This window comes from Astyanax mexicanus, chromosome 11 (assembly GCF_023375975.1).
Source record: "Astyanax mexicanus isolate ESR-SI-001 chromosome 11, AstMex3_surface, whole genome shotgun sequence".
Classification (NCBI taxonomy): Eukaryota; Metazoa; Chordata; class Actinopteri; order Characiformes; family Acestrorhamphidae; genus Astyanax; species Astyanax mexicanus.
Genome location: NC_064418.1, coordinates 47992918 through 48002500, shown reverse-complemented (window position 1 = coordinate 48002500; position 9583 = coordinate 47992918). Strand labels below are relative to the sequence as shown.

The 9583-nt window shown below is 39.1% G+C and overlaps 1 protein-coding gene across 1 annotated transcript in view; it reads left to right on the top strand.

Moving 5' to 3' along the window:
* Positions 1 to 9583, top strand: part of thsd7ba (thrombospondin, type I, domain containing 7Ba) — a 391489-nt gene that overhangs the window by 235838 nt on the left and 146068 nt on the right. The window contains exon 10 of the mRNA XM_049484694.1: positions 2359 to 2559. Within this exon, the coding sequence (XP_049340651.1) occupies positions 2359 to 2559 (201 nt within the window). The remainder of the gene's footprint in view (positions 1 to 2358; positions 2560 to 9583) is intronic.

Here is a 9583-nt window from a genome sequence, read left to right as displayed (position 1 = left end):
TGTGGAACTCTTACATTTATCTTACATTTACCACCTGCCAAAGAAGAAGGGAAGGAGCTGCGTCCGTTGTTGAAGGACGCAAATTTAAAACATCCACCCAAATGTCTAAAACAGGTGTAGTATATCATACCCAATTAAATATATATGTATAATTGTTTAGTATTGTTTGTGTCTGAAGTGCCTGAAGTGCCTCGAGATACTTCAGTAATAATAGTAATAGCCACTTTTGAAGCTCCACAGTTGACTGACAACAGCTAAAGCATACAGGATATAAGTGTATTTAAATAAGTAAAATTGTTTAAAATGAGAATATAGATTATTAGTTATATTTTTTGGCATGTTTTCGCAGTTTCTTTAAAGCAGACAAATGCTTCCAGAACACTCCTGGATCTGCAGCACAGGGCTGTTCCATCTTTCTCATTCCCTCCAATTTATTAAGGGAAGCAGGGCTGAGAGCGAGGAGCTGGGAGCCGGGTGTTTTACCTACTTGTGATTTTGCAGCCCCCCCTCGGCTGCTGGACGTTGATGTATTAGGGGGCTTCCAGCTTGTTGCTGCAGCAGGAGAGAGCCGGAGCTGCAGGCGCTGCTGCTGCTGATTATTTGAAAGGCTCAGATCTCCGGCTCGGTGGGCTCGGCTCGGCGAGGGTCCCGGCGGTGAGGAGTCAGGGCTCCCTGCAGAGCGGCGGGAGCTGCAGAGCACCGCGAGCACCGGGGCTGAATAAAGAGGGACATCTGCAATTCACATGCAGATACAAAGGGTTAGACTCAGTGTGGTCCAGTGGTAGGAGATGGATTAGGGTGCTTTAGGGTTTACATATAGGATAAAATATTATATATATACTATTTAAAATGATGAGTTTCTTTAATTTTACCAAATTGAAAACCTCTGGAATATAATCAAGAGGAAGATGGATGATCACAAGTTATCAAACCAAACTGAACTGCTTGAATTTTTGCACCAGGAGTAAAGGCATAAAGTTATCCAAAAGCAGTGTGTAAGACTGGTGGAGGAGAACATGATGTCAAAATGCATGAAAACTGGGATTAAAAAACCAGGGTTATTCCACCAAATATTGATTTCTGAACTCTTAAAACTTTATGAATCCAGGGTAATGTCAGCATACCACCAAGAAGGATGGACCACATCCAACAGGATTAACTGTGGAGGAAGAGGAAGCTGTAGTTCATGAAAAGGGAAATTTGGGTGCACCTTAACTCTCCTGTTTTCACCAGAACTGTCCGTCACCACAATCAATTATTGTGATCTAAAACCAGGTGTTTCAGTTTCATTGTCCAATCCCTTTACCTTTAAATAGCAAAATCAGAGAAACTGCAGGTATATGTTTGAGTAAAATGAACATTGTTGTTTTATTCTATAGAAAAAAACTACAGACAGCATTTCTTCCAAATTCCCAATAAAAATATTGTCATTTGAAGCATTTATTTGCAGAAAATGAAAAATGGCTGAAATAAAAAACAAAAAAAGATGCAGAGCTTTCATACCTCAAATAATGCAAAAAAAACAAAAACAAAAAAAAAAACAAGTTCATATTCATAAAGTTTTAAGAGTTCAGAAATCAATATTTGGTGGAATAACCCTGGTTTCAATCACAATTTTTGTTCATGCATCTTGGCTGGCTGACTGACTGTCCTTTCAGCTTTTATATTATTATATACTGCTTTTAAACCACTTCAGCACAGCTGTATAACATAATGCAGTACTGAGGGACTGTCTAGAGAAAGCTGTTTGAACATCAGCCAAATTATGAAATATTAATATCAGAGCATTGAAGAATTACTGAAGAGCAAAAGGCTGATCAAACAGTGCCGCAGCGGAAAGCCTGAATCGGTGTTTCTTAAAGAACTCTGCAGTAAGACGTGAGTCCACACGCTCAACGCTGGAGTGAGGGCTGGTGTGGTGTCCTATCTATCTTATTTGGCCACGCCCACTTTCAAGTAATTAAATGAGTTAATTAAATAGAATTAATTTATTTCTCCCTCTGTTGTGTTTCCGATCGTTGTGTTATAACAGAGTTATAGAGGGCAGCTGACTATTGATTGTTGTCAGGGTTTTATTTAGTCAGTGGCGCACCTGTATTTCCCACCACCAAGATAATAACATTCCAAAAATTTACCTGAACACACCTCACTTCCAGACCACCACGCCAAATAGACTGTTGACGGGGTGTAAGATAGCAATGAGCATCATGACGCACCTTAAACAGGGTGTACGATAGAGCCCGTATAGTTATTTAGAGCAATTTTGAAACACATCACAGGAAGATTGAGGTGTTAAACCGTTTGGACAGTGCTGTACAGTATGTTCTGGTCTTCACCGTGTTCTCCTGCTCTCTGCAGGTTTCAGACAGAGGCGCAGGAAGCTGCTGGGGGAAGAATCCGTGAACACAGAGAGCTGTCCTCACCTGCTGGAGGCCATTCCCTGTGAGGATCCAGTGTGTTTCCAGTGGAGAGTTCTGGCTGAGGGGGTTTGTGTTCCTAAAGCAGGAAGCTGTGGATCCGGCAGCAGAACCCAGACTGTGGCCTGCGTCAACTCACAAGGTACTGCAGACCACCACCGATCAGCTGATCTGTGGACTGCTGTCCAGTATGAATCTGCAGTGTGTACAGTAATGGTTTTAATCCAGTATGAACTCTTCAGTGCGTACTTTTACAGTTTGACAAAATATTGTTTAATCTAGTACAAATCTCTGGTGTATGTAGGTTTTATAGTTTGACAGTATTAATTGTGTAGAGATACTTTTGGGATGAGATACTTTAGGGATGGATGGTCCAATACTTTTTGGATGAGTTGTCTAGTACTTTAAAGATTTTCCAATACTTTTGGGATGAGTTACTCAATTCTTTTGAGATGAATTACCTAATACTTCTGGGATGAATTGCCAGATACTTTTGGGATAAGTTACCCAATACTTTAGGGATGGAATTTCCAATACTTTTGGGATAAGTTACCCAATACTTTAGAGATGGAATTTCCAGTACTTTTGAGATGAGTTGCTCAATACTTTTGGGATACGTTGCCCAATATGTTTGGGATAAGTAACTCAATACTTTTGATGTAAGTTACCCAATACTATAGGGATGGAATTTTTAATACTTTTGGGATGAGTTACCCAATACTTTAGAGATGGATTGTCCAATATGTTTCAGATGAGTTACCCAATACTTTTGGGATGGAATTTCCAATACCTTTGGAATGGGTTACCCAATACTTTTGAGATACATTACTCAGAACTTTTGGGATGAGATGCAAATGTTATAAAATGTCTCATTTGGAGACCTGATTCAGTAAATCAGATCTGGGTCTCTTCAGTGGTGTAAGCATGAACACAGGTGCAGTTGTTGAACATCAGGAAAGTGCTGTGCTGTTACTCCGGCTCTTTTCAGGTCAGTGAAGAGGTGCAGGGTGTTTGAGATCTGAGAGGAGAAAGCTGAAAGCACTTCTGCACGTGCTCAGAAGAGTGCCTCTCCCCCCGGCGCTCCTGCACCATGTTTCACAGTCTGTTCCTGCAGGTTGAGAGAGGGGTTTGGTGGGAATGTAGGCTGTGTGGGACGTCTCTGTGCAGTGGGGTATTTCGGGGGACGCGTCTGTGCCTGGCCCAGTTCAGGCTGCTGTTTATAGTGTGTGTAATTTATGGGGGAGTTGGCAGGTAGATGGAATGGGTGGCATTGTGAAGTTGATAAGGGCTTTAGCGAGAGTGTAATTGCTCATCTCTACAGCCTATAAACCTAATTGCATCTTTTTTGCATGTTTTATTATTCTGTCACAATAGATTACGTGCGGGTTTATTAAGGAGGCAGGGAAGGATCGAAATCACTTAACTAATGAAGGAGCCTGATGAGAATTGACACGGATGTGCGAGAGCAGGTGCTCTGGGCATTTCGGGAGAAACGGGACGAGATGAAGCTCGGAGCTCCGGCACACTTTGCTCCGTGTCTGCAGAGGCTTTATTAGATGTAGGTAATGAGGACACGCTGCGGCTCAGGAACTGCTTTAATCTGCTTTTCCTAATAACCTATATTTAAGATCGTCTGTAGGTTGAATTTCTCTGAATGCACTGTGTGTAATTACCATATTATGAATTGCCTGGCATCCTCATACAGCCAGGAGTGAACAGAGTATAATAGATCTATTACATAGATTACGTAACATGTTTTATTACATTGTATTAATTCAAATTCTATTAACTTGGATTCTTGATTCTATTAGTGTGTTGCTTTCAATATTTCAACATTTATAAAATTTAGCACCAATCACCTTCCTCTATTTCTTCATGACGACTTTCTCTATATGATGATTAATGTATAATATCTAATTCACGAATGACAATGTGCACATGATACCAGCTATTAAATTACAGTAAGCATTAAATAAAGTGAATATATGAGCTATAATGGGTAGTAATGAATGGAATCTCATTGGAACTGTCATGAGTACTCAACTTACTGGATATCCTCAAGAAATCACATTCACAATAACAAGAAATTTAGTTTTTTTTTTTTTGCGGAAAAAGAGAAAACCCACACAAACAGGATATAATAAGAATTAACAGTTAATGCAAAACTAATAAATACTGACATTCTAATTGAATAATTCCCACTCTCACTATTTATTTAAATATTTATTTATTTTTCTTTATTTTTATGTTATAAATTATTTAAAAATGTATTGGAGGAGGCGTGTGCTAGTTTTCACTCTCCTGGTATCACTACTGATAGGGGGAGTCCTAATGAGTGGGTTGGGTTATTGGCCGTGTAAATTGGGGAGAAAATAGAAAAAAAAAATAAATAAAATAGAAGGAAGAAAGAAGGTTTTTCTTTATTTAATGGTCAGTTTGGAGGTTGAATTCTACCATTTGGAAGCTTTTGGTTAATCTCAGTGATAAACACAGCAAACAGAGCTTAGGTCCAGCTCCGTAATTTCTTGTAATTTGATGTAAATGGAAATGCTTAGCTAATAAAATACATGAACTGCACTTTCCTGATGGGGCTATGGTTTAACTTCTGGCACAGGGCTGTGTGTGTGTGTGTGTGGGGGGGGGAGTTTCCTCTCCTCTCTTACTGCAGGAGTTTACAGTGTTTCTGAGATAATTGAGCTCAGGAGTAAAAGCGTTCATGTTCTCCTGCTTTCTGTCCTTCAGACTGAGTGTCGAGGGTCTCTGGGTGAAACAGGAAACTGGAGCTGGAGCTTCATTTCACTCAATACTTCTGGGTCATTGTAGAATTCTAGAAATCTCCCACATAAAACTTCAGCTATTTTCATTTTTATAAATCAGTTTGGCATAATAAGAATATGTACAGTGCCAGTCAGGAGCTTGGAAAAACCTTAAATTCAGTGTTTTTTTTTTTTTTTTTCGTTTTTTTGTAATAGTTTTTGTAATAATTCGTTTGTTTCTAATAAAGTGGCCACAATGAGTGGAAGCACAAGGTAGTAGTAGTAGGTGTTTCCAATAAAGTGTCCAGAGAGTAAAATCACAAAGTATGTAGTAGGTGTTTCTAATAAAGTGGCCAGTGAGTGAAAACACAAAGTGGTGATTAGGTGTTTCTAATAAAGTGGCAACAATGAGTGGAAACACAAGGTTCACCGTAGGTGTTTCTAATAAAGTGGCCAGTGTGTGGAAGAACAATATATGTAGTGGGTAGGTGTTTCTAATAAAGTGGCAACAATGAATGGAAACACAAGGTAGTAGTAGTAGTAGGTGTTTCTAATAAAGTGGCCAGTGAGTGAAAACATAAGGTAGTAATAGTAGGTGTTTCTAATAAAGTGGCCAGTGAGTAAAAACACAAGTTAGTAGTAGTAGGTGTTTCTAATTAGGTGTCCAGAGAGTAAATTCACAAAGTGTGTAATAGGTGTTTCTAATAAATTGGGAAGCTAGTAGAAACACAAGGTGGTGAGTAGGTGTTTCTATTAAAGTGGCCAGTCAGTAGAAACACAAAGTATGTAGTACAGGGGTGTCAAACTCATTTTGGCCGAGGGCCACATTGGCATATTGGCTGTCCTCCGAGGGCCAGATGTAACTTATAAATGTAATAAAATGTAACCAGATGTAATATAAAATGAATGTAATTACTCCTTAATGTTAAATAACTCTCAATATATTATTTATTCAATCAAATATTACAGTTGCATGGAAAAAAATGTTTGCTTGTTGCTCTATTAACATACAGTAAATCCTTTTAATTTGTCATGTTATGAAATCCAAAAACTCCACCAATCAAGAACCAAACTATTCAAGTGAATAGAAATGACATAAAATACAAGTTATATTAACTTTGATCAAAACGTTTAATACTGAAATAAGGCTTAATAAATATAAAATCAAAAATTGTGAGCTGTTAAGAACATGTGACAGATTTAGCATTTCCTCAGATTTAGCAGTTCCTCATCCAACCACTAGTGGGAGCTGCAGCAGCACAAGCCTGCAGTCTTTACTGAGTCAGAGCTACAGCCCAGCCACGGGCTACAGGACTCAGCTGAGCCAGTCTGGAGCGTTTTTACAGTTTTTAAAGTTCTTCTGTATAGGAAATAAAGGTTTTAACCGCACTAACCGGATAATACAGCTCTCTACAGTTCATCTTTCAGCCCAAGCAGCTAACAGCAGCAGGTTAGAACAGCCATCCCGGAGTCACTGCTCGGATTACATTATAAACAGGTCAGTTAGCGCGCTGCTAACCTCAGGATGTTTATAACTACGGAGTTTAGAACACACCACGGCTGCAAGGTTAGACTATAGAAGGCTCCTGAAGACTATTAAAGGCTATTGGAGGTTATTGAAAGGGTATTGGGGGCAGAAATCAGTACAGGCTGGTTAGATAAGTGATTCACCTCCTCGGCCTTTGCTGGGTCACAGTGATGTTTATTAACATCATTAAAACAGATTGTCAGGTATTGTCTTATAAATATTTACACATAACTTATCTCTCTCCTAAAAAGCGTTTATTTTGGTCAGTAACACTCTTCGTAACACAAAAGGCATACCGGTCTTTCGCCTTGAAGCACAGCCGTCCGTCTGCATCAGCTTCTTTTTTTCTGGACATTATGGGATAAACATGTCTCAATTCCACCCGCGAAGTTACACCTTCCCTCCGGCAGGGTTTCCACATCAATGACTACACTGCCGTGTAGTGGCAGTAAGCCGTAACTTTGCGGGTAATACAATCGACAAGCATTGTGGGAAATGTAGTTTTTGGTCAAAGAACGCTTCTGACCTATTTATTATAGACACTAAGATTTTACAAGCTCTCGCGGGCCACATAAAAGGACGTGGCGGGCCACTTTTGGCCCGCGGGCCTTGTGTTTGACACATGTGATGTAGTAGGCATTTCTGATAAAGTGTCTATTCAGTGGAAGCACAAGGTAGTGAGAAGGTGTTTCTAATAAAGTGTCCAGAGAGTAGAAACACAGGGCACTGAGGAGGTGTTTCTAATAAAGTAGCCAGTGAGTGAAAACACAAGGTAGTGGTTTGGTGTTTCTAATAAAGTGGCCAGCAATAGAAACACAAAGTATGTAGTAGGCATTTCTGACAAAGTGTCTATTCAGTGGAAGCACAAGGCACTGAGAAAGTGTTTCTAATAAAGTGGCCAGTGAGCGAAGCACAAGGTTGTAAGTAGGTGTTTCTAATAAAGTGGCCAATGAGAAGAAACACAAGGTTCACAGTAGGTGTTTCTAATAAAGTGGCCAGTCAGTAAAAGCACAAGGTAGTGCAGTAGGTGTTTCTGATAAAGTGGCCAGTGAGTAAAAAACACAAGGTAGTAGTAGTAGGTGTTTCTAATAAAGTGGCCATCAATGGAAACACAGTGTATGTAGTAGGTGTTTCTAATAAAGTGGCCAGTGGGTTTGGATGATATTATAGAGTATAATTGTTGAATGTTAGCTGATAGCGGGGGTATTGGTTGGTTTTCTGAATTGTTCTTCAGTCTGACCTTAGAGCAGAAGCTCCAGCAGCTGAAATGTCATTTCCCTCCTAAACTCTGCGTGACCTAAAAGCCCCGTCAGAGCCGTCATTTTTTTCTGGGTTTGAGGGAAGATCTGACCTGCTTTGCTCGTCTCTGAGAGCGTTGTGTGGAAATTCTGTGTCTGAGCTGAGATCTGCTTGGCATTCAGCTGAACTGCTGCCTTCTTTCCTCTATAGCTTCATCCTTTAACCTTTAGCTTCCTGATGAAAAAAAAAAACAGCCTGGATAACTAAAGCTGGATAAACTAGTTGACCTGCTCAGACCTGGACCAGTATAGGGAATGGCCTTGCAAGAGGAACCAAAAGGTAAAGGTGATGAACTGGCCAAGCATGTATCTAGACCTAAACCCAATTGAGCATCTTTGGGGCATCCTCAAATGGAATTTGAAGGTTGTAGTTGCAAGTTTTCAAACGTTGCCAAGTAGCATCACAGTGCTAACGCTTGGAGGAAAGCGCAGCGACTGAAAGAGCGCCATCAATCCACCCAAAGAGAGCAAGGCCAATTATGCTCTCTCAGCTGATGGCAAGCTGCATGACCGGGATTCGAATCAGCAATCTTAGTGGCAGCACTTTTGACTGCTGGAGGATTTTGCGCTCGATTATCCAAAATCTTCAAATCTTCAAATTCATACCCTGCATATATATACATATATATATATATATATATATATATATATATATATATATATATATATATATATATATATATATATATATATATATATCAAACACATACAGCAGTAACTGCCCTGCAGTTTCCAATATTTGCTGTATTTGCATTTATATAACCCCCTGCTGAACACTGTAATTATCTAGAAGCCATCAATATAACATTAATATGATTATATTCATATATATATATATATATATATATATATATATATAATATATCCCCATGTTTAATTCATGCTCATCTTGTGTAGGTTTCAGTGAGATGTCTCTGTTATTGTGATAGCAGTCAGTAAATGTGGTTTGTTGAAGTAAATCAAGTATAGCAGTCATTACCCCCCTGCTGTTCACAGGTGGGCTGGTTTCCAGCTTCGCCAGCAGGCATTAAGAGCTGAGGACTGGAAGAGAGAGAGCAGGCTGGCTAATAAAGATCATCTCCTTTTCTGAGGTGCTCTCTTCTTCAAAGTTTTTCCTCATCCTGCGGGCTGCAGTACGAATTAACAGTTACAGTTAATAACCCATATAATATTGTTTAGCAATGAATGTAATTACATTATATATAAATAAGTGCATTGCTCTTTTAATTACTGTGTGTGTTGTATTTATGTTTGCATAATAAATTGCATACTTTCTACTTATATTACAGGTTTAGCTTTTAGACATTTTATTTATTAATTTCCCTTTTAAAAAGTAGACACACACTCCTAAATAATAATATAATAATTTGACTCAACCCATTCTCTAACCTCTTATTATCTCACCTGTCTATTGACCTACTTACCTTCCACTCAACCCTCCAATTGACCTATCTACCTTCAGACCTACTAACCTACTTATCTATCTATCTACTGAACTACAAACCTAACTACCTGCCTCAATAAATAAATGATAAAGTAGAATATAGAATATTTTCATCTCATTTGTTTAATTGCGTTCTCTTT